Source organism: Chelonoidis abingdonii, chromosome 26 (genome assembly GCF_003597395.2).
Source record: "Chelonoidis abingdonii isolate Lonesome George chromosome 26, CheloAbing_2.0, whole genome shotgun sequence".
In the NCBI taxonomy this organism is placed as follows: domain Eukaryota; kingdom Metazoa; phylum Chordata; order Testudines; family Testudinidae; genus Chelonoidis; species Chelonoidis abingdonii.
Genome location: NC_133794.1, coordinates 5,180,585 through 5,204,862, shown reverse-complemented (window position 1 = coordinate 5,204,862; position 24,278 = coordinate 5,180,585). Strand labels below are relative to the sequence as shown.

General features: G+C 58.0%; 2 protein-coding genes across 3 annotated transcripts in view; one reads left to right on the top strand and one right to left on the bottom strand.

Annotated features, from left to right (window-relative positions):
- The window catches only part of LDLR (low density lipoprotein receptor), a 32,963-nt gene extending 22,586 nt beyond the window's left edge, over positions 1-10,377 (top strand). The window contains exons 6-18 of one of the 2 annotated variants that reach the window (XM_032780392.2): positions 405-527; positions 853-972; positions 1,625-1,750; positions 2,283-2,454; positions 2,964-3,191; positions 3,424-3,542; positions 4,249-4,388; positions 5,187-5,328; positions 5,484-5,636; positions 5,932-6,105; positions 6,614-6,691; positions 7,208-7,365; positions 8,217-10,377. In XM_032780392.2, the coding sequence (XP_032636283.1) occupies positions 405-527; positions 853-972; positions 1,625-1,750; positions 2,283-2,454; positions 2,964-3,191; positions 3,424-3,542; positions 4,249-4,388; positions 5,187-5,328; positions 5,484-5,636; positions 5,932-6,105; positions 6,614-6,691; positions 7,208-7,365; positions 8,217-8,252 (1,769 nt within the window). In that variant the 3' untranslated portion in view covers positions 8,253-10,377. The remainder of the gene's footprint in view (positions 1-404; positions 528-852; positions 973-1,624; positions 1,751-2,282; positions 2,455-2,963; positions 3,192-3,423; positions 3,543-4,248; positions 4,389-5,186; positions 5,329-5,483; positions 5,637-5,931; positions 6,106-6,613; positions 6,692-7,207; positions 7,366-8,216) is intronic. The other variant, XM_032780390.2, reaches the window with a different exon arrangement.
- Positions 10,378-20,529: 10,152 nt separating this feature from the next.
- Positions 20,530-24,278, bottom strand: part of KANK2 (KN motif and ankyrin repeat domains 2) — a 24,405-nt gene continuing 20,656 nt past the window's right edge. Inside the window, exons 7-9 of the mRNA XM_032780328.2 lie at positions 23,239-23,471; positions 22,816-22,914; positions 20,530-22,090 (exon numbers count right to left, since the gene is read on the bottom strand). Of these exons, the coding sequence (XP_032636219.1) occupies positions 22,028-22,090; positions 22,816-22,914; positions 23,239-23,471 (395 nt within the window). The 3' untranslated portion in view covers positions 20,530-22,027. The remainder of the gene's footprint in view (positions 22,091-22,815; positions 22,915-23,238; positions 23,472-24,278) is intronic.

Below are 24,278 nucleotides of genomic sequence, written 5' to 3'. Positions count from 1 at the left end.
CCACAGCCCCAAACCCAAACTGTCCTGCCTGTTCTCCCACCGGCCGAATCCTTTGTCCCCCTCTCCTCCGCCCAGGAGCTCTCCCCTGCCGGGGTCGGATTACAGGCTGATCACCTGTCCCTCACCTACAGACATCCCCTGCTTTCCCGTTCCCCACACAGACAGTCCCTACTCCTTCCCGTTCCCCACACAGACAGTCCCTCCTCCATCACAAGCACCTAGCTGGAGGAGCGGGAAGACTGACCACCCCAGCCCTGGCCTCTCTGCAGTGCTGGAGGTGAGGCGCTCTGCTGGCAGACCTCTCTAGCTCTGACTGAGTGGGGAAGAGCAGCCGTCCAGTGCTCGTCTCTCTTGCAAGAGAAGCCCAGCATGAAACTCAAGAGAATCTCCTTCCTTCCTTCCAGTGACTGCCTGCGAAGGGCCTGACAAGTTTAAGTGCCGCTCTGGGGAGTGCATCCCTCTGGACAAAGTGTGCAACCGGCAGCGGGACTGCAGGGACTGGTCCGACGAGCCCATCAAGGAGTGTGGTAAGAGTTGGCTCGGTCTCGCGTTGGCCGTGCTCGAAGATGCACAGCTGGCCAGACGAGGGCATCGTCCTTTCCGGGGAGCCCAGCTGGCTCTGTTTAGCTGGGATCCCAAGTTTCTTGAAATTGGTTCTCTCACCTTTGCTGTTGACATGTTGGATCCTGCGGACTCTCGGGTGGGTTTCAAGAAGGGGGCGGTGAGCGTCGCGCTTACAAACGCCTCCGCTTGGGGCCAGCGTGGTGTGTCGATGGCCTTGGAGGGACAGGCGGGTTAGGTGACGATGCTGGGCAAAGCTTTTCAGCTCACGCCGCGTCGGTCTCCTTCCAGATACAAACGAGTGCCTGGACAACAAAGGCGGCTGCTCCCACATATGCAAAGATCTCAAACTTGGCTACGAGTGCCTGTGTCCTGAGGGCTACCAGCTGGTTGGCCAGAAGAAATGTGAAGGTAGGTTCTCCACCACTGTCAACCTCCCGCCAACTGCTGGATGCGGCTTTAAAACCCACTCCCAGCTGCGGGAGGCCAGTCCGGAGCAGTATTTTTAATTGCCTCTCTCTGGCCGTGGGGGAGATTTCTTTGGCTTTGAGGGGTAATGTCTGCTTCTAAGCAGCATGCGCGGAGTCCAGGCACTGCTCCCAACGGCACCGCGGCCTGCAAGTGCCGTCTGACTGGTGGGGTGTGATCTGGCCACATTCCGGGCAAAGGCAGGTCTCCTTGGTGTGAACAGACATGTGGCTGCCTTGCTGTGCAGGTGGCTTCGCTCAGTGTAACGCAGCTGACTTTGAACAGGGCCCTGCTGATGAGTAAGGCGACCTCTGGCCGCCATCCTAGCCCTGAAATCGGGGCGAGTCCGTTTTTATTACGGTGGTAAATGTAGCTCCCTTCCTGAAGCCCACTCCCCAGTCTACCTTGGCAGACCCCTTTTCAGTATCCAAACAAAATGCTCCTCTGGGATTGGGACACAGCAAACGCATGCGGCTCTCAGCCTCCCCAGAGTTTAAAAAAAATAACTTGATTTCTCTCTCTTAAAATCTCTGCTGGGACATCCTGTCTCTTGCGTTTTGAGGGGTTTTTAACTGCTTCCTCTTGGTGTTTGCAGATATTGACGAGTGTCTGAGCCCCGATACATGTAGCCAGATCTGCGTGAACCTGGAGGGAAGCTACAAGTGTGAATGTAATGAAGGCTACCAGCTTGACCTCACTACCAAAACCTGCAAAGCCATCGGTATGTCAGCAACTCCTGGTTCTTGGGGATCCCTCGTTTGATCTACACTCCTGTGTCTTGGCCAGGCCGCAGTATTCTTGGAAAAAGGGGGATCGCATCCCAGTGCAATGCAGCATCTGGTTCCTAGTCCCTCCATGATGCCAGGCTGTTTCGGGCCTACCAGGCCTGGATCTCGGCAGTCCCTGCTTTTCAGACGCTTCCCTGCCTTAAGATAAGGTGACTCTCGCGGAATCGGAGAGTGGGATTTTGCTTAAGAAAACTGTTGCGAGTGGTTAATGAGAAACCAATTGGCTGTTGCCCAGCGCCTGGCGGTGTCAGGCGGAAACAACCCTGCGGGATGGGGGCTGTGGCCACAGTTGTCGCCACGGCGACAGCAGGTGTCTTGTTGTTACTGTCTCTGTCACTGTGAACTTCCAGCTCTGCCTGGCGGTTCCCTCTTTCCGTCCGTGAAGGGCCCTGGCACGTCTTGCCGGTGGCTGCCTGCTGGCTGGCCCTGTCTCATGGCCCCTCTCTTCCTTCCCGGCCCCGCCAGGCACCATCGCGTACCTGTTCTTCACCAACCGCAATGAAGTGAGGCGCATGACGCTGGATCGCCGCGACTACGGCAGCCTCATCTCCCACCTGAAACACGTGGTGGCCCTGGACCTGGAAATTGCCCAGCGCAAAATCTACTGGTCTGACCTGTCTCAGAAGAAAATCTACAGGTAAAGCCGGTTCCGCCGGGGCAGCCTGGCTCTGCTAGCGCCAAGCGCTTCCCCAGAACCCCACTGAGCAGGGGGAACCCGACCCAGCAGGGTGCGAAAGCCACCCCAGCTGATAGAGCCTCCAGCGAAGAAGCTAATCACAATTCCCAGCAAAGGGGGGGTCCACATAGTGAAACCACGAGCCCCTTCATGGGAGCCCCAGCAGAGATGCCTGTGAGGTCTCCGCCCTGGGCTGGGAGGGGTGGTGCATGCTGGGAGAGGGGCTGGGGGGAAGCTGGCCCCGCGTCTCCCTAAGCTGCCCTCGTCCTGAGCCTAGAGGCTGTCGGTCCTCAGGACGGTTGGTCTGGCGTCTTCTCACCAGTGCCAGAGTTTGCCCTTGATCCTCCGCGGGCGGAAACTGAGGCAGTTCCTTGAAGTTCATTGGCGCTGCGAGGACGTGCTTGGTACCGCTCTTCCAGTGCCGCTGGGTCTGAGCCGCCCGGCTCTAACCCGTCTCCTCTCCCCTGCAGCACCCGGCTAGACCAGGCTGACAACGCCACCCACCACACCGTTGTGATCAGCACCGGCCTCCGAGCCCCCGACGGCATCGCTGTCGACTGGGTCCACGGGAACATCTACTGGACGGACTCGGCGCTGGGCACCGTCTCTGTGGCCAACAGGGAGGGCACCAAGAGAAAGACCCTGATGGAGGAGCCCAGCTCCAAGCCACGTGCCATCGTGGTGGACCCCAGCCATGGGTAGGTGGCCTTGAAGCCGTCTCGTGTGTAATGGGAGGAGGGGAAGGGGCAGTCGGAGCATCCCTCAGCAACACAGACAGACAAGACGTCTGGTGCCCTGACAGGAGAATTCAAATGGAGATGGGCTTGAACTCTGTGGCCAGACTCGGAGCTGTCTCCCCTGTGTTGCGCTAGCTTGGCGGGTCCCCGGTGAGCAGTGCTTTCTAATCTCCTTGTGCCTCCCCCCTGGCAGCTTTATGTACTGGACGGACTGGGGGAGCTCTGCCAAGATTGCCAAGAGCGGGCTGAATGGCGTGGACAGCTTTCCCCTGGTGCAAGACGGCATCGAGTGGCCGAATGGAATAACTCTAGGTACATGCGGGGGTGTCCATGGGTCCCACTGTTCCCCACCAGGGGGCGCACACAGAACTGAAGGAACCTTCCCTTGAGGAGAGCCCAGGTGGAAACGGATCGCAAACCAAAGGGGATCTGGCCAATGTGGTTTCACTGGCCTGGGCACCGTGATGCAGTGACCCCTTTTAACCCCACCTTTCTATGGGTGGAAGAACAACCATCGGGGCTAGAGTCTAGAGAAGCTGCTTAAAGCTCTTTCCAGTGTAACGAGCTGGGAGGGGGGAGGGATCAGTAACACACAGGGGGGTTTATTGGCCAAGATCTTTAAGTCTAGGAGCCCAAAACTAAGCTGCTCGGGGAGTGAGTTTCTTGGGAGCTTCTGAAAATCCGTCCAGGCCACTTACTGAAGGCCAGAAATGGTCTAGATCGAGGCTCCCAACTCGATCGGTGACGTGTCCCGTTTAAATCGGGTTCCTTTACCTCTCGGCCACACGGAGGTTTCAGCACAGGAGTCTCTGGCCGCTCTTTGCTCCCATAGCTTTGAGGAGCATTGGCACAGACTGGAGCGTAACGCGTTCCTTTCACATGGCTGGATTCTCCGTGGCTTGGCTGAATGGGGAGTCTGGCTTGTCTAGAAGGTCTCTTAGCTGAGTGCTCCAGCTCCCTGTGAGATCTCTGCTGTCCTGGAGCCTCTGGAGCCTTCACCAGCCCCGGTCTATTTCAGATCTGGTAAACCAGCGCCTCTACTGGGTGGACTCCAAGCTGCACTCTATCTCCAGCGTGGGCGTCGACGGGGGCAGCAGGAAAACCATCCTCGAGGACCAGGAGAGACTGGCTCACCCTTTCGCGGTCACCGTCTTTGAGGTGAGTCTTGGTCGAAGCTCCTCTGTCTTGGATCCGCCTTGCGAAATCCACGGTGGAAACTTAAACGTATCGGGCACAAAATCAAGGGACCTGCCCCCAGCGTCATGGAGCTCCCCACTTTCAAAGGCAGCTAATGACGTGGGTGCCTCTTTGTGACTGACCCACTTGACACCTCGAAAGTGGTGCAGTCCCCCGACCCCCAGCGACCACTGAGCACGTGCCCCCTGAAAATCCAGCCACTTTAAGGGATCTCAAGTTGGACACCCAGGAATTGCTCGTTGCTCTTGGAAAACGTTCCCCTCCGAGTTAAGTCTGTCCCCATCCCGGCACCTGCAGTAGATGCACTGAGATTGTGTTGGTGGGTGACACTGCATTACAGGCTTCAATCCGGTCTGCACCGCCCCTTTCTGCTGGGGGCTGTGTAGACACAATGGAAAAGCCAGGCCCAGGAGCTTACAGCTGAAGTGTGTAGGGGCTTCTCCGAACGGGGACGTTCATCTGGGCCGCTGACCAGTCACTAAATCTCTAGCCCTTCTCCGACCCCAATTCAATCCATGGGGTCGACTGTCCCACTTGGAGGAGGAAGGTCTGGGACTGCCTGGACCTTGCACCGTGCAGAAATCAGTGATGCAACTTGCTTTGGATACAGAGGCCAGGCGTTTGTCTGCATCTTTCAATATTTGCTTGTGTCACTGGCACATGCTGTTGGGTTTTTTCAGTGGGTGGATGTCGGGAGGAACCAGTGGCTAACAAGGGGGGTGTCTTTTTTTTGATTCTCCATCTCAAATCCCACTTCAGGATAAAGTGTTCTGGACGGATATCCTCAATGAAGCCATCTTCAGCGCCAACCGCCTGACGGGCACCAATGTCACCCTGGTGGCAGAAGACTTGTTTTCCCCGGAAGATATTGTCCTGTATCACAACCTGCGGCAGCCTGCAGGTACGGCAGGCGCTCATCCGGTTGGACCGGGGTGTGTGGGCTGCGGGACTCTCTGCTGCCGCGTTGGGATCTCCTTGCAGAACCCCTCCATCCGTCCCCGGAGCCCCACCCCATTGCTTTCAGTGCTCAGGCCTATGCTCTCTGTGCCCTCCCAGGCGTCAACTGGTGCGAGAACCACCCTCTCCCGAATGGCGGCTGCGAGTACCTGTGCCTCCCTGCCCCCCAGATCACACACCACTCGCCCAAGTACACCTGTGCCTGCCCCGATGGCCTGCACCTCGCTGTGGACATGAGGAGCTGCTCCAAAGGTACATGGGGGATTGGCCAACGCTTGTGGGGCCAGCTGCCAGCTCGCTGGCTTTCCCAGTGTGTCTGTGCCGAGCTTTCTGTAGATGGCCCGGTCCTGTTGGAGAGGGAGAGAGTATTTCCTGGTGGTTAGAGCAAGGGAGCGGGGAGCCAGAACTCCTGGGTCCTATTCTCAGAGTGGTCGTTGACTTTCCCTGTGTGATGCTGGGTGTCACTTGACCTCTCTAGGCTGCCAGTAAAAGGGACAGAGAAACCTCTCTTTCCCCCCTCCGCTAAGTATTAAATTTCCCCTCCCAGATCCGGAAGTCCCCGCTGCCGCCAGCACCACGCCTCTGGCCCGGCTGCTCACCATGACCAGTGCCCTGAAGCAGACAGCAAGGCCACCGACTGCCACGGCTGGGGTGCCGAGCACCCATGCTGGGGATGGCCTCGACCTCACCACGTCAGAGATGGTCACTTTATCCCAGCAGGGTAAGAATGCCTTTCTGTTCCCCCCCCAACATCCTCCCTTGTCCAGAACCATAGGTAGCGATGCGGTCTAGCGGTTAGAGCAGAGGGGACTGGGAGTTCTGACTCCTGGGTTATGCTCCCAACTCGAGGAGGGCAGTGTTGTCTAATGGTTAGAGCCGGGTGTTCTTGGTGTCAGGACACTTGGCTTCTGTTTTCGATTCCGGGAGAGGAGTGTAGCCTCAAGAGTAGATGCCGGGGGAGAATGGGAGTTGGGACTCCTGGGTTCTAATCCTGCCTAGGCACCAACTTGCCTGAGGTCACTGGGCTTCTGTGCCTCGGTTTCCCCACCTGTAAAAGGAGGCTGCTGCAATGTGCAGCAGAAGAGCCTAGAGTCAGCCAGTCGCTCTGTCAGATGTTGTGACCAGTGGGATTCCTGTGCAGCACCTGGGGTAGGCAAACCATCCTGTCTCGGCTGGAGCCAAGTGGCCATTCCCTCTGCTGCAGCTAACTGGCTTCTCCACTCTTCCAGCTCGAAATGATGTTGCTGCTGAGACCAACCAGGACAAGCACAGCGGCCGCACTGCGCTCTCCGTTGTCTTGCCGCTGGGTAAGTTCCTAAAACGCTGGCTGTCCTGAGCAGCCTCCTTTCTCTGTGAACAAAATCACTGGGCGTTGGATCCTGGCTGTTCCTCACCTTGGCTGCCGAGGCGGCTGGCCATGGCCATTGGGTTCAGTGGCCTGCCCTGGTCTGGAGGCAGGAAGGAATTTCTCCTAGGAATGCGTTAGGGACCCCTGGGATGGATGCCTGCCTCAGTTTCCCCATCAATGCAGTGGGGAAAAGCAGTGCTGCTGTGGGGGTGAACACATCATGAGGCACTCGTAGTCCCCAGCAGCGGGGTCTAAGTACCAGAGAGAGAGACCTCAGTGACCTCTGATCCTTCCTCCGCTGAAATGCTTTGCTGGATCAGGACCAGTTGGAGGGCCTCTGTGCTCCGTGGGGATTTCACATCCCACTGTACCTTTGCCTCACGGGGGCAGGGATTGACTAGAACTTCTCGGGGCTTGTGTTTAATTCCAGCAGTTACAATGTTCCCCCTCCTCTCACTCCTCCCCTCCCCCCTAGTGCTCATTAGCTTAATCGCCTTTGGTGCTTTCCTGGTGTGGAAGAACTGGCGCCTCAAGAACATCAACAGCATCAACTTTGACAACCCCGTCTATCAGAAAACGACAGAGGACGAGGTTCACATCTGTCGGAGCCAGGACGGATACACGTACCCGTCGGTAAGCAGCTCCCTGCCTCAGCTAGCCTCTCAAATCCAGCTGCAAAACCGAGTTCCGCCCAGTATGCGAGCCGGGAGGTCTACAGTCCCCCTGAGAGGCTGGTGGCAAGGAGCCCATGATCCGAGTATGTCCCCAGTCTGCCTTCCAAGAGCCGCAGGCGTGGCTGTGTGCAGGGCTGGCAGCCAGGAAGGCCTGAGCAGAGCTGGGCCAAAACAACGGGTTTGCTTTGTCGGCAACTCTGAAAAGGCAAATAAGTTTCTGGGGTTTTTTTGTCAGCTGCCTTGATCCTGAAAGGAATTGCGCAGACAAAAAGCTGTTCCACGCACACACATTTCATGTGGGACGCGTCGAAGTTCCCTGCTTCAAAAAATGCAGGGAAATTGACTCCTGTAGTTGACAAATATTTGTGGGGTCGCGGAATCTGCTTTGTCAAAAGTTTTTTTGAGTGTGTTGTGTTGTTTTGGTTTGTTTGTCCCCCCCGCCCCAGCTTGGGGCTTTGGCAAAGACACTGCTCGTCTCACTGATATTTCACACCTTCTCAGGATGCCTGGGAACACACTGCCCCCCGCCCAATTGGAATCGGAGTAACTTAACTGTGTCCTAGCCTCTATACTGCCAGCAGCTCAGAGGAGTTCTCCTTTAGCACAAGCAATTTCTGAAGCAGAAGTTCCTGCATCCTGTTTCCCAATGGCTGATGCATCCTGGCTAGTCAGAGCTTCACCCAATAGGGACAAACCCTGGAGTCTGAAGCAGCCTCTTTGTTTGGTTTCGGAGGCTAAGCTAGATCCCTGCCCCATATCTTGTCTGAAGGAGAAACCTTTGGTAACGGCTGAAATGTGTTTCCTTAACAGAGACAGATCGTCAGCTTGGAAGACGACGTAGCGTGAACCTGGGACGTGCCTCCTGCCAGACTTTGCTGCTCGTTTCACGGGAGGGAGTGATGCACCACGTCTTTCTTTTCCCTGACTTTCTTTGATTCTTTAACAACTGTCCAACCCGCTCGCAGTGCCGCGCCACTTCCTGAGTAACTTGATGGGCCTGCGCTGCTTGTCCCCAACACACTGTTTGTTTGGCTCTTGTGGGAGGAGACGCATCTGGTTTGACTCCTGGGGTTTTTATGTTTTATATATTTAATACTTTTTTTGTATCAGATGCAGTCGATTTTCCTTCCCCTACCCCCCCCCCCCCCCGGGGGGACGTACCTGCTGGTTTTCTTCCATTTGATCTGGGACAGGAGGAGAACTCTTTTTACGTGTGAAGGAGAAAAGAAATCGGGCAGGTGGAAAGAAACACGACTTCTCTGGATGTAAGCTGGGAGTCCCCATGCCTGCAGCTGGTCAGCTTCACTAAAGGACTAACGGCAGGGAAGAAGGATGGAGCCAGATCTGTATCAGGGACTTAAAAACCAAATCGGTGCTGCCGTCCCGTCTGTGCTCGGTGTCTGTCTGCGTGCGCCCCCTCTGAGGGATGGATGTTTGCTTAGATCTGGAATCCCGCCCCCCACCTGACACACACGTACCATGTCCCTATCCTGCTTGAAGAAAAGTCTTCAGACCCTCTTTCCCCACCCCATCCCCTCCCCGGGCAGATACAACATGACCCAGGTGCTTCTCTCGGTCGGTGACGCTGGCATGGCTTGTGCTGAACGGGATGGCTCCTCGGACATGGGCCGGTTGGTGCTGTCGCCCTTCGCCGATTGTCATCTCCGGGTTCCAATGCTGCAACTTCTTCCCCACCCGTCTTGCACTTTTTTGGGTTCTTTTCAGGGGAGTTGTGTATTTTTGGTAACTTTTTTGCATGGTCTTTCGTCTTTCCCTCCCTGCCACCTTCTTGCGCTGCAGGGTTGGCGGAACGCGGGGGCTGCAGGGAAGAAATCCAGGTTGGGCTCGAAGAGGCCTCGTTGCATTGGCCTCTGCGTGTCTGGCTGGGAGGGCAAAGAGGAACAGCTTGTGCTGGCCGGGGCAGGAGGAAACCTGCGCCAGGAGCGTGTCCTGACTCGTTTTACTGTTTACAGTTGCCACATGCCTTAGCACTTTGAGTCTTGATAACGTCTACGCCGGGCTGCCCCCCCCCCACCCTCTGCTTAGTCTGAATCACTTTTACAGCCCCCCCCAAAACTGGCTTTTTTATTTAAAATACAAACAAAAAGTGCAGGACTTGAGTCGGCTCGATTCTGCACCCTACCAAAAATACCCAGAACACAAAGTCTCCTAAGCCTTCATGAGCGATGAGCTTTTGCTCCCCATGCTGTAGCGCGTACTTGAGTTACTGGCGTTCCCTATGCGTGTATATGGACCGATAGCCTGGTCCTGCACTGGGGCGACCTTGCTCGCAAACGTTTGCAGGATCAGGGCTTAGATGTGGCCTTTCTGATCGGAGTCGGTCCCGTCCCCATTCAGTCTGCGGGGGGGATTGTAATGATAAAAGTGCAGGGAAGCTGGCGTAATGTTACAAGATCTAAAGGTTAAAGTTCACAAAGGGACAACTCTTCCTGCCTTGGCATAGCTCCTGGTCCCTCGGGCCGGGGAACAGGGCTACAGACCAGCGCAAAGAACTCGCCTCTTCTGGCCTGAAGCTGTGACAGATTCAACTTCTTTCTTATTTTGAAGGGTGTAAATAGCCGTGTACAGCTTATATATAGTATCTATTGCCACACACCATGGCGTGCGTGTGTGTGTTTGTATATGTTTGGTTGGAGCTGTTTCCTGTATGTAAAATATGATTTATTTATTTTTCTTGAATTCATGGTTGCTGAGTTAATTCCATCCTTCATCCCCTCTTTCTATTTTGTTTTTTGGGGGAGGTTGGGGGGGTGTGTGTCTCCACCTGCCATCAAATCTTTCACTGTCTAAAGGGACGTTTGCACTACTGACCGGACTCCATGCCACAACCAGCGCCTACTGGGGAGAAGTGTCGTCTACAGTCGATAAGTGTCACAGATTTTTTTTTTTAAATCTTAAGTGTTTAAAATTTCTAGTCTAATATGATCAATTAAATTTTTGGAATGGAAACAATCAGTAGAAACTTCACTGTGTCCTTCTCTTTGTAATTAATATAGAATCTGAATTAGTCGCTTCTCCCTTCCTAATGGGGGGATAATGTTGTGGGGGTAGCTTTTTTTCCTCCAGTTCTTCTGACTCTCAATTCAGGAAAGCTTGAATTACATGAGACCTTAGCATGTGCTCAAAGCTCAGGGCCTGCTTTCCTGAACTGGTTCATTTTTTATTTATATATAATATAAAAACCAAAGGAGACTCTTATGAGTTCTGTAGACTGCATGTTTCCAGCTTATCTCCCCACTAGGCACACCTACTTGTAAATTGCCTTGCTGATATTAATCATTAACTGTGGCATAGATTAATCTATTGATCTGTCAGTTGCCCTCTTTAACAACATAAACAGTACATTTAAATGTGACCGTCTGGCTCCATAGCCAAAGATAACCCTTACCCTGGCACTTTTTATTTCCCTCCAGCAAGGGGTTTTGATGGTAGCTGAGTGGATGCAATACGATCAATCATCAGACACTAGCTACCGGGAGCATGACTTTCCTGCTGATTTCAGCAAGGGCTGATGCATGCGCTGTGGGACAGCCTGCCTTGCTTGCAGGCGGAGATGGATCAGAATAGGCTGCAGGCTGTTTCATTCCCCTCCTCGCCTGTAGTATCCGTTGTAACCAAACCTGAGCTTGTTCTTCAATGATTTCGGATGCATCCCTGAAGTCTTGCATGTGACTTCAGAATAAGGCACAGATTGGCTGCTCTCACATAGCCCCGAACCACACGTACTTATTTAAACCAAGTGACTCTTAAAGGAAGGAAAAAACACCCTCTGGTAACTTTTTCCTCTCTCTAAACTTTTGTTGCCTTTTTTGACAACTGTAAACTGTACCCAGAACTTAGGTTTTGTTCTGCAGCTTCTGTCCTCCGTTACCTAAACCAACTTTTAATATTGGGCCCTTGATCCAACGTGAACTGGGGGCTTTCTGTCAAATACAGAGACCTTTCTAAGGAGGGGAGTTCTGTACTCCGGGTCCTGGGGTGCTTCTGAGGAAAGGGGGCCCCAGATGTTAATTCCACACATAGTTCTTGGCTTTACCAAGAAGTGCTAGATGACAGGAGATATTTTATTTATTTCTTGTGATGGACAAAGCCTTTCCCCCTAGGCTGTGGGTCAGGCCCAGAGGACAGAGCCTGCAGCATGGAGAACGTTCCCTTTCCTTGGCAGAGGTGCATCCAAAAATCAGCTTACTCTCCTCCCCTTTCTCTCTCTCTCTCTCTCACCAGCTGGCCTCCTGCTGAAAGCCAGGAGCACTGCCTGTCAGAAAGGGAAAGGAGCTTAAAAATCGCACCAAGGCTGTGATGTGGAGACGGGTGCCTGGCTTGTCTGCAGCAGGTTTAGTGACTTGGAATTCTTCTGTTAACTGTTTGCCCTGGTCTTAGCACCACAGGACCTGTGGGATTCTGAGCTCTAGCCAAGCCTCCCCCCAGTGAGAAAGGGAGAGGAATTGAGTAGGGACAAGCTGGGATGTTTCAAAGGAACCTAAGGGAATTAAACACCAGCTTGGGTGGGATTTGGGTACTAAGCCCTTCTAAGACTTGGAAAAACCCTGCCTGAAAACTGCTCAAGTGAAACTTGTCCTAACTTGGTTCCATGAGCTAAACCCACCTGCCTTGTGTGTTTTCTCTTCTCTTCCCACCCACCCTCCTTACCTTCCAGCTGTGTGGTCTGTTTCTACACAGATTCTTCATGTGGTGCTAAAGTGATCTCCTGGCACTTGCCTCGTTCAACAGCCCTGCTTCTAAATGTTTCAGCAAGTTCCTTTTATGCTCATATAAACAATCAAAATGCAACAAGAAAGGTCTACCTCTTTTCCCCAGGCACCGGTTCTCCCTTCTGGTAAATTCCTCCTTTCCTGAAGGCTTTTGGCGGGGGGGGGAACTGAAAGTTGTAGGGTCAAGTTGGGATTTCTTAGCTGCTCACTAGTGGGGAAAGGGGTAGAGTGAGGTATTGGAGGGGTAGGGGAGCTGCTGTAAGAGTGGCTTCTTTCTCCAGGAAGCAGCCCCCAGGGCCCTCTGTCCTGCCCCTCTCTGTCACAGGTCAGTCTGTGCCCTGCAAGCCTTAGGAGGAAGGGGTTTCTTTGTGTTTGCAAGCTTCCCCTGTACCTGAACTGCTGTTAACATTAACCCTAGCAATACTGGGTGCCCTGCTGTAGACAGGCCTCCGGTGTTCCCAATGCTGTTCTCTAAGTCAGCTTGGAACAGGTTTTGCTATCCCTGCCAGTGCCTGGGCTTCCCCTGTACATGGGAGAGTTTTGAACCAGTGACCTTGGGGGCTGCCTTCGGATCAGCAAGGCACTGAGCTGGGGTAGGAAGCAAACGCAAAGCTGGCAAAGGGCTTACTGCTCCTGGGCATTCGGCTGGTGCAAAAATCCCAGGGCTCTCGACCCAGCTCCTACTGACTCCAGGGGAAGCTAGAGCCCACGTGCTGCTGCAGCACTGGTTCTAGACTAGCAGGTTCCTGGGGGTGGGGATTCTGGCCCTGGTGAGGGCTGACTAACTAGCTGTTTTTCCCCCCTTTCAGTTCAGGCACTTTCTGCTGCAAATCCCCCATGCAGGGCCTGCTTCCCCCTCCTGCCAGGGGGCCCTGGGAGCTGGGGGAGGACACTGAGCTGAGGCCCAGGCAGAGCTGCGGGGGTACTTGGGCTGGGAGCAGGGTTTGCAGAAAAGCTCACGCTGGGCTCCTCTGCAGGAGGGGAGATGTCTCAAGGTCCCGCTCTTCAAGCAGGGCCCGAGTCACTGCTGTGTGATTGTCCCGGGGGGGCTTTCAGGGCTGGCTGAGGCCTCGTGCCTGGGTTTGGGTCACACTTTGCGGGCTGGGGCGAGGAGGAATCTGCTTGGAGGGAGGTGCCTTGGCCTGGCCTCAGCTGTGTTAAAACCCTGCCTTAGACCCACCCTCTTCCTTCCAGACAGCACTGACTGAATAAAACTTTAAATGCCCCAAACCAGCCCCTGATTTCTTTCCTCTTCATTGTGCTGATGGTCCCATTGGCCAGGGCTGGCGGAGGGGGGTTGAGGAGTTCAAGGAGGGTTCTCAAAAATATCTCCCTGGCAGTTCTGTGGATTAAGCCTGAATGCTCCCTTACCACTGTTAACCACACTGCTTTCCACAGGGCCAGTCCCAGTTTGCAGATGGGGAAACTGAGGCACAGAGAGGGGGGGAATTTACTTGCCTAAGGTCACCTTGCAGGCTGGTGGTAGCTCCGCTGAATCAACAGTGTTTCGGCTGAGGCCGCCTGGGCCCAATGAAGCTGCTTTGCTTTCTGTCTCCAGGGGCAAGTTGGGTTAACATGTGGGAGAGCTGCAGTTTGATGTAGATTTGCTGCTGTTGTGCAAATATCTTCTGCAAATCATTCTATATGCAAGTTTGCAAAAGGCGGCTGTTACCCTCACGGCATTGCGGTGCAAACATAACTGCACCTGCTGGCAGCCTGCAGCATGTAACAGCTTTCTGCTTGAGAATCCCCAACGCCACCCCCACAAATCCAAAACCAGCACAAGACAAAGCAGGCTGCTCCCGCTAGCAGAGGTGCACAATTTTCCCCACCTTATGTTAGGCTGGGACACAGATCACAGTGTTTCCTACTGCCTCTCCCTGCTACCAGCACCAGGAAGCCCCTGAGACGTACGGTATCAGCCTGCAATTTTAACATGCTTTGCCCTAGGCCTGGCTCCGGGTGCCTGCTTGCCTCTCCCTGCTGCCAGAGAGGGAAGCACATAAATAAAGCTTGAACTTTGTGCCAGTGGGCACTGGGCCATCCTGGGCATTGCTCCCTGCCCGCCTGCCTACGCCACAGGGCAGGGGACAAGGACGCTTACCAGGCATCGCTCCCACTGGGGCTTGTCCATGAGCCCGGCCAGCTGTGTTTGAAGAGCGAGAGCTGCGAGGGACACCAGAGCCAGCCTCATAGCTCACCCACACCTCTGAAAGGGCCTTGGGATTTGTCAGCAGAGACAGCTGGGGAGCTGGGTGTCAGGACTCCTGGGTTCTATCCCAGCTCTGGGAGGAGAGGGGGGTTAGTGGTCACAGCCTAGGGGGAGGGTTGAGCCTCAGGACTCCTGGGTTCTATCCCAGCTCTCGGAGGGCAGTGGGGTGCAGTGCTCAGAGCAGGGTGTCGGGACTAGATCCGTGAGCGATGGTCTGGGAGTTTGGGTTGGGCACGGGCAGGGTTATTCACAGCATCGACACCCATGAATGTCAGACCCCCCACCCCTGAGCCTGAGACTGGCTGACAAATGCAGACTTGTTTGAGTGTGTGTGTGTGAGAGAGAGAGAGAGAGAGCCTCTTTTCTCCACAACCAAGAAGGTGAGAAATCAATTAATTTTTTAAACTGAAAACTGCACGTCTCCCTGTGCTGGTCTGGGGTGCACCCAGGCTGTCGCCCCCTGCCCCGTACCCCCGAGTGCCTTCCCAGACCATGCCACTGGCCACGACAAGCCTGAGCTCTGGGTACTGTGGAGCCCTACGACGAGGCGTTGTGGGGTCCTGGAGCCTGACTTTCCACTGGCTTCCCCCAGCCTCGGTTACCTGGGCTAGCACCTCCTCACCCCAGCCCCAAGCTGTGTGTGTGGGACAGACCAGTCCCAACCAGGACTGCTCAGCTGGACGGTCACCTTCATTGCCCCTTTAAGGCATTGCTAGTCAACAGTTTGTTCCATTAACCAGCTGTTCACAGGCAGAGTGAAACTAACCCCGGCTAGTAACAAGAGTAGCCAGGAGTTTGCGTGAATTCCCAGCTCCAAGGCGATGACAGATGCAGCAAAACATCTCAACCTAGCAAGTTGGGGCCCGGGCTTTGATCATGGCGGTGGTTAACCCCCCTAGTGCTCATCCCCTCAGCCCGGCTCGTGCCCAAAGTCCCTGGGGCCTTTGGCTCCATAGGTGAAAGGGGGTCCCGGCAGGGCCGCCCGGAGTAGGGAGGAAAGTGGGGCAATTTGCCCAAGGCCCTGCAGGGGCCCCCATGAGAATATATAGTGTTGCAACTTTTTTTATGGAAGGGGCCCCCAAAATTGCTTTGCCCCAGGCCCCCTGAATCCTCTGGGCAGCCCTGGTCCTTGGCCCGTCTTTTATAGTCCTGTGAGCTGCTGGTGGCTTCTGCAGGGGCCCCACGTTGAGTCGAGCTGTGACAAAGGCAACGGGAAGGCGGCTCCGGGCTCTTCAAATGAAAATTGCGCCGAATCCTGCCAGCGCCTCCCCAGCCACCTTGAGGCCCCTGTTTAATCCCGCTGCCATGTTTAGGCCAAGCCTGTTCAATGCCATTTGCCGGGGCAGCACTGCCAGGTTTTTGAGCAGATGCTAATAGCATCATACAGGGAGCTGCTGAATTTACCCATCATAAGGGCCCGGACATTTCACCATCCGGATAGCGACCGGCAGGGCTGTTAGTTTTCAAACAAGCCCGCACAAGGCAGGTTGTGCGTGAAGACGATTGCAATAGTGGGTAGGGGGCAACACGGGGTGGGGGGGGGGAGGGGTTTGGTCACACTAACATAACATGACTTAGGAGCTAGGGCTTTAGGAAAGCCAGGAAATAGTGCAAGACTTGATGTACAGGCAGTCAAGTTGGTGGCACTGCATCCCATGCCAAAGCTGGGGCAGAACCCAGGAGTCCTGGTGCCCAGCCCACTGCTCTGTTAGTTCAGTGCTGGTAAATCCCAGCGGTTCCAGTTAACGCTAGGCCCTGGGAGGGCAGCCTGTGTACAGGTAGAGGACTAGAGATGTGGATGAATGGCACGAGGGCACCCCCTAGCGGTGGGAGCCACGGTAGCTCTGCTTTCCACCAAGGCAGCTAGCCAGTGACCCGGTCGGGGGGTGGGGGCAGGGTCTAGTGGTTAGAGCAGGGGAGGGCTGAGAGTCAGGACTTACGAGCTCTAGCCCTAGCTCTGGATCTACTGGTTAGAACAATGTGATCATGAAGCAGTTGCTATACCACTCTGTGCCTCAGTTTCCCCCTCCAGCAAATAGACTGAGCCCAATCCCCCCCACCCCTTCAGGTGACTTGTGAGCTTCCTGCTAAGGCCTCCTCATTGACACATAGACACCTAAGGCTTCTGGCCCTTCGCCCTCACCCCAGGGGCTCCCTGCTGCTGCGGGACGTGCTGCGCCAGCTGGGGATGCTTGGCCTGCCGGGGGGCGGGTGGGGGGGTGGGGCGGTTTCCAGTCCTGGCCTGTGCTGGCTCCTAGCAGCCTGTGTGCCTAGCCCCAGGGGCTCCCCTCCAGGGGGCAGGGGCTTGTGGCTGGCTTTGAGTGTAGCTGGGCCGGGGTGTGGGGAGGGAGGGAATGGGCCTCGGGTACAGCTGAGGCATTCGCCCCCTCCCTACGTGCTGTGAACACGCCAGGGCCCAGTGGGGAGGCCTCCAGAACAGGGGCTGCTGCTGGGCAGGCGGGACATCAGCGCTGTGGGGCTCGGATGCTGGGCTTCAGCCACTGTAGGGGGCAGGATTCGGGGCTGGGGGCTTCTGCCTCACGGGGTGCTGGGGCTCAGGGCTCCGGGTGTCCGGCTTCAGTCCCATGAGGTGGGGGGAGGGACTTGGGGGTCCCAGCTTCAGCTGTGGGGCCCTGTGGTCCCTAGAAATGAGTTTGTAGCCCCACCCCCAGGGTGCTGTGGCCCCTTGGTTGAGACCCACAGGCATAGATGTGAGGAGCGCAGAGGGACTGGGCACATATGCTGGCTCCCTTGCATGCTAGTTTGGGGTGGGATGAGCAGGGGGACAGACCTGGTTGTCTGGGGCTCCACGGAGGGTGTGGGAGGATTGGGGGGAGCAGAGCCGGGGCGCTGGGGCTCCACAGAGGGGGTGGAAAGATCAGGGGGCAGAGCTGACTCTCTGGGGAGCTCAGTTGGCACGGAGTGGGTGGGAGGATCGGGGGGAGGGGGGAGGGCAGAGGCGACTCTCAGGGGCGCTGGGGGCTCCATGGAGGATTGGGGGGCAGAAGCGGCGCGCTGGGGCGCCACAGAGGGGGTGGAAGGATCGGGGGCCAGAGCTGGCTCTTCCACAACTACCTGGATGAGGAGACGGGGAGCTGGCCCTGCCCCCCATGGGCCCCATCTCACAGAGACACAGCACGGCCCAGCCCCCCCTCCCCCCTGGATTCGGGGGGGGTGTCCCATGTGGCCCCGAGAATGCAAGAGTCACTAGTTCCTCTGTGGGCCATGAGAGGTACAAGCCGTGGGGCAGGCAGCAAGAAGTGCCCCCCCCGCCCCCTGTAGGGCCACCCCCGACCCCCACCCAGGAGCGCACTGCAGGCAGGGAGACCCAAGCGAAAACAAAGGAACCCACAAAGTCACCATGGAGCTTCCCGGAGCCCCCCCGCCACAGCCCACCCTGTGCATGGGGAGGGGCAGGAGCCAACCGGACAAACCCCCCAGCACTCCCCCATGCCCTCAATTCCCCCCCCCGCTCTGGCTCCTCCCACTCCAGCCCCCCCAGGGGTCTCTGCCCCCAGGGACCCCCTACCCCTTCCAGCAGCTGCCCAATGAGAGAATCCAAGTTGCATGTCTCCCCCTGCCCCATGGTGGCTCTGCCGGGGGCGGGGGGGGGGGGAACGGTTCAAAGCCCAGCTGGGGGGTTTAGTGTCTGAGCATTAAGACAATTGGCTTCGCGCTGCTCCGGCGCAATGGTGGGTCAGGCACCGCCTGCCATGCGGGGGCTGCAAGGTGCCGTGTTTGCTGGGGGGGAGGGGCTACGCCTGGGCTAGCTGGGGGGGCAGCTGGTTAAGAGTGAGGGGCACTGGCGGGGGAAGAGCTTGGTGGGGGGATCAGGAGAACTGCGGTGGGTGGGTGGTAAGGAGCCCAAGGCCGGAGCCTGCCACGGTTCAGCGTGGGGCGCGCCTGGCTCAGGCTGGGCCTGGTGAACACCCGGTGCCCGTGAGTGGACAGTGGCTGCCAGGCCCAGGCGTTAGCAGCTGTTGACGGCTTGCGCTGGCGTGCCCCCCGCCCCCCCGGCCCCGGGACTTTGCCAGCAGAGCAAGGGCAGGCGCTGGGGCTTTTCCGGCCAGGGCTGGGCTGGGCATGGAGCCGGGCACCAGCCACTCTGCCTGGACCAGGGAGATGTGCCAGCCTGAGTCCAAAGGCTGCAGCCCCCGGGCAGGGACACAGCCGGGCTGTATTAGTGACATGCGCCCGGGCTGGCACCACCCCGACCAGCCCCACGATGCTCAGCTCCAGCAGCGACTTTATTTCAACCTGTGCCAGTAGGGGGCGCCTGCCACCTTCCTCCGCAGCAGCTGGTGGCTGGCAGAGGCCAGATACCGGGGTAGATGGGCCCCTGGGGTCTGGCCATTCCTTTGCTCTGACGGGCCACACCGCGGGTTTGAGACGAGAGCTTAAAAGTCGAGTGCTGGCTGGACAATAACGCGCCCCAGGTGAGGCTGCGATTTCATGGCTAGACAGCCCCGTTAATAGCAGTTGTATTAGGTAGCAGTTAGAGCTAGATAGACTGAGATTGTCCACACAGCATGCTGGGCGCTGCCCAGACCTCGGCTGAGACCCAGGGCCCGTCGCGCCGGGCACTGCCCAGACCCTGACCGAGATCAGGGCCCCGTCAGGCCAAGCGCTGCCCAGACCCCGACTGAGACCAGGACCCCGTTGCGCCGGGCACTGCCCAGACCCCAACCGAGATCAGGATCCCATCGCGCTGGGAGCTGCCCAGACCCCGACTGAGACCAGGATCCCATCGCACCGGGAGCTGCCCAGACCCCGACCCCGACCGAGACCGGGACCCCATCGCGCCAGACGCTGCCCAGACCCCAACCGAGACCAGGATCCCATCACGCTGGGAGCTGCCCAGACCCAGACTGGGACCCTGTCACGCCGGGCACTGCCCAGACCCCAACCAAAATCAGGGCCCTGTCAGGTCAAGCGCTGCCCAGACCCCGACCGACACCAGGACCCCCGTCGCGCCAGGCGCTGCCCAGACCCCAACCGAGACCAGGACCCCATTGCGGTGGGCACTGCCCAGACCCTGGCCAAGATCAGGGCCCCGTCAGGCCAAGCGCTGCCCAGACCCCGACCGACACCAGGACCCCCGTCGCACCAGGCGCTGCCCAGACCCCAACCAAGACCGGGACCCCATTGTGCTGGGCACTGCCCAGACCCCGGCCAAGATCAGGGCCCCGTCAGGCCAAGCGCTCCCCAGACCCCGCCTGACAGCAGGACCCCCGTCGCGCCGGGCGCTGCCCAGACCCCAACCAAGACCGAGACCCCGTTGTGCCAGGCACTGCCCAGACCCTGACTGAGACTGAGGCCCCATCACGCCGGGCACTGCCCAGACCCCGGCCGAGAGCGAGGCCCCGTTGGACCAAGCGCTGCCCAGACCCCGGCCGAGATTAGGGCCCCGTCGTGCCAGGCGCTGCCCAGACCCTGACCAAGATCAGGGCCCTGTCAGGCCAAGTGCTGCCCAGACCCCAACCGAGATCAGGGCCCCGTCAGGCCAAGCGCTGCCCAGACCCCGACCGAGATCGGGACCCCGTCGCGCCAGACGCCGCCCAGACCCCAACTGATACCGGGATCCCATCGCGCCGGTTGCTGCCCAGACCCAGACTGGGACCCTGTCACACTGGGTGCTGCCCAGACCCCAACCAAGATCAGGGCCCCGTCAGGCCAAGCGCTGCCCAGACCCCGACCGACACCAGGACCCCCGTTGTGCCGGGCACTGCCCAGACCCCGGCCAAGATTGGGGACCTGTCAGACCAGGCGCTGCCCAGACCCCGACCGAGACCGGGACCCCATCGTGCCAGGCACTGCCCAGACACTGACCGAGACTGGGGCCCCATCACGCCGGGCACTGCCCAGACCCCATCCGAGAGCGGGGCCCCGTTGGACCAAGTGCTGCCCAGACCCTGGCCGAGATCAGGGCCCCATCACGCCAGGCACTGCCCAGACCCCAACCAAGAGGACCCCAGCCCAGGCCCTGCACTGACACACTGTAAGAAAGTCTTTGCCCTAAAGAGCTCACAGTCTAAGTAGACAAAGGTAGAGAGGAGAAACTGAGGCATGGAGGGCAAAGTGGCTCACGCTAGGTCACCCAGCAGAGCCAGGCCCAGCTCTCAGCTCAGCCTGCCGCACGCCCCAGCCCTGATGTTTAATGGCCCCGAACCAGCGCATTGTTTTCCCAATAGCTTTATTTTAAACAGGTTACAGGCTGAAGGTAATACTGACATCAGCGAATACACCTCTTGGTATGTGCGACTAAACAGCCCCCCCAGCTATAACCCCAGTGCTGGGCTCACCGCCCCCCACCCTGGACACTGCCCAGTGTGCGGGGGCAGGGGAATGATGCACTGGGCGATAAACATGCCTGGGGCGGGGAGGGGGAGATCAGGCAGCAAACAGAAGCTAAAGAGACAGCTTTGTACCGCGGCTTTGCCCCGAGCCCCAAATGTTGGGGGGGACGGGGGAAGAATAAGACGTCATCCTAAAAGCCCACCTGGCTCGTACCAAGGCAGCGTGTAGCTGTGGGAACTAAACAGCCGGGGGTCTCTGACTGCTGCAGCCAGCCGGGCCCTGCTCCGCTTTACCCGCCTGCGTCTGCCGAGGCCCTAACCCCTGGGCGGGCGGTAAAATAACTTAGCGCCTTCGGGGGTTTCTTGGTGTATATTAATCTATAGATTTGCTATAAAAATAGGACTGTCTCCTTGTCTAGGAATTTTAAGCGCTGGCCACACACCTCGGGTCCAAGGGCTTGCCTGGCCTCTGCCCAGCGAGAAACGCCTTTGTGGAGGGGTTGGTATTGAAAAACGTTTTGTTGTTGCAACTAAAAGCGATATAGATATAGGCAGGTACATAGAGAGAGGAGGTGCTGCCCCTGCTGGCCAGGTAGGGTAATTAATCCATCCAAATTTCCCAGCCTGCCATTTTTAGGAACTTTTTTTTTAAAGAACCTGCTCCCTTTAAAATCGATTCTAGAAACAGAGCCCCAGCTGCTTCCATCACAGAAATAACACTAAGCAGAGAGAGCTTTTTTAAGTGGGAAAAAAATCCAGAGGGGAAACTGAGGCACAGAGCGACAGACTGTGACTTGCCCAAGGTCACACGCACAGGAAGAGTCTGGGTCTGTCACCTGATGATGGACGGAGTACCCACAATGCAACAAAGAGCTCCCCCACTGTCTCCAGCCAGATGGAGGGATGGGAGGGGAGCCCCCAGCTCATGTGAATTTCCATGATGTGTAGGAATGGCCCCAGATGGGAATCCGGTGTGTGCCGGAGACAGGCCAGGGCGATGCAGCTGCTGCTGGAGCGGAGCCTATCAACCCGGCCGTGGCAGGCCCCATGGTCGTGGGTCTTTCCCCGCGGGACCAAAGCCAGTGGAGACTTAGAAAATGCAGCTGCCAGATTTCTGCCACCGACTTGTCTCCGGCTTCCTTCGTCTCATGTCCTTGCTGCCCCCCAACATCCATCCCAACTCCCATCAGCAAGCAGCAGCCACCCCCCGGCTCCAGTGGCTCAGCTCGGACCGCAGGAGGGACAGGCCTTTGTGAGTCTCAGTGCTCGGGGTGGACGGGTTCCCTCGAGACCCACCCCCTTCCTCCCACCACATCTTGATTGGTGTCTTCGGGGCTGCCGGAGGTGGGGGCCGAGGGGACACGGCAGGTCCCTCCTCTGCTACTGAGCCTCGGTGGGCAGGACAGCTGCTGCAGCCTCGGCTTTCGGCAGCTTTGGGGTCCCCTGGAAAGAACGTTTCGGCTTCAGTATCGACCTTGGTCCTGTCCGCCTGCTCCCTCGCCTCATTTTACAGCTGGGGAAACTGAGGCCTGGAGTGGGGACGGGACACGCCACTGGTCATGCACAACAGATCCAGAATTCGGTCCCAGGGCTGCCGAGTCCCGGCCCAGGTCATCTGCTCAGCCGTGCTCAGGGAACCTCTCTGAGAGCTGAGATAACAGCCCAGCCTGGGGTCCAGCCAGCTCTAAGTTGCGCCGGCCACTCCAGAAGAGCCCAGCATGTGTGTGGCCCACCCGGCTCTGTCTGCATCTGCAGATGTCTGTGTGTGTGACACGCCTCCCCACAGACCCCCTGGGTACCGCCTGCCCCCCACCCAAGACACTGTCCCCCCATCCCAGCCCCTGCAGGCTCCATCTCCTGGAGGGCCCTGGGCACTGGGGTGACCCACCCGCTCCCGCCTGGCAGTGACCCCTGCGGCGGTGCCGAGGGGCTGCCGGCCCCCAGCTCCGCCTGGCCCGCTCACTGCCTCTACCCCACAGCTCCCCCTACTAGAGCCACTAGGAGCTGGGAGAGCTGGTGGGGGGCATCGGAAAACAGGGCCCAAACCTAGGAAAGCTGGACACGCCCCTTGGCATGGCCCTGCTCCAGCCGCATCAGTGTGGGGGTGTTACACGCCCCAGGCCAGGCTCTGTCTGCACCCGGGAGAGTCATGCGCACTCGTCACTCACCGGGGAGGGCGGCTTGGCGAAGTTCATGTGGGCGTACAGCATGACGGCAATGTCGTTCTGCCCGGCCTCCAGCGCGATGGACAGGGCCGTGCTGCCGTCCTGCCGGAGGGGACGGGGTCAGGGTCGGCCGGCGGGGTCGGCAGGGGATTGAATCGCCCGGGCGGGGGCTCGTCTCTGCAGCCCCCTCGATGTGCCTGCCCCCTCTGGCTGCCCCAAAGCAGCAAGCAGCCACCCTGGCCCGGCCCAAGACATGGGGCTCCCGCTCACAGGGGAATGGTTACACAGTGGGCTGATGCATAGGCCAATTTGCAAATCAGGACATCGCCTCGTTAGCACAAGCTCCCTCCACCACCCCAGAGTACCTGCAAAGCTGGGGCTCCCCCCGACCCCACCTCGAGGGCCCTGGCCGGGCTTGGTACTCACGTGGTCGGCCAGGCCCACGTGGCAGGCGGGTGTGGCCAGGAGCAGGCGGGCGATTTCGGCGTGGCCATGTTCGCAGGCGCACATCAGGGCTGTCGAGCCGTCGGCGTCCTGCAGGTTCACGTCGGCCGCGCAGGCCAGCAGAGCCCGCACCATGTCCTGACGCCCATGGCTGACGGCCAGCATCAGCGCTGTCTGCCCCGCCTGCAGGGAGCCCGGGGTCAGGGGATTGTGGGCTGGATCCATGGGGGCAGGTGAGAAGGAGGAAACTCAGCAGGAGGGGAGAAATCCATGGGGGAGGGAGGGGCAGGGCTGGGGGGCGAAATCTCATGAGAGATCCATGGCGGGGGAAGAGTCCACAGGGGACAGGAGGGTTGGGGGGTGCCTGTAGGGGGAGGGGAGAGCGAGCGGGAAGGGTTGAGGGAGGAGTCCGTAGGGAAGGTGGGTGGGGCGGGGGCTGGGTGGGGTGGAAGGGGTCACACCCAAGGTAGATCAGCCACTTTCCCAGCCACTCACCAGGGCGCCCATTGTCGCCAGGAAATGGCTCGAGGTGCATTGGTCTGTGTGCCCTTCAATCTAGCCCAGGGAGAGGACTAGTGTTGAGATTGGCGGGTAGCTGGATCACCGGTGACACCCCCTGGGTTCCTCTATGTACAGTGTCTCACAGACCAGGACAAAGGTTTCTCCCCTCCTAACTGTGACATACATGTTCCCCTCACCATGCTCTGGCAACGTGGCAAGCAAAACCTATAGTTAGGCTACGCGCCATCAGCTGACTAGCAGCTGCGCCGCCTTCGCGCGACGATGACATGGCTAGCTTTCGCTATGCTCGCTGCAGACTGGGGGACGTCAAGGTGTCCAATGGCCCCCTAGCCACCCGCTCCCCGGGAGACAGCCCCGCCCAGATGCCCATCGGCCGTATCCCGAGCGCAGTTGGCTGTTGATGGCCATGCGCGCGCTAGATGTCGCCGAGCGGTGCTCGCGCAGTTGGTCCCGCCGGCTAATGTAATGACTCAAGAATGCCCTGCGCTTTGTGGTCTTAG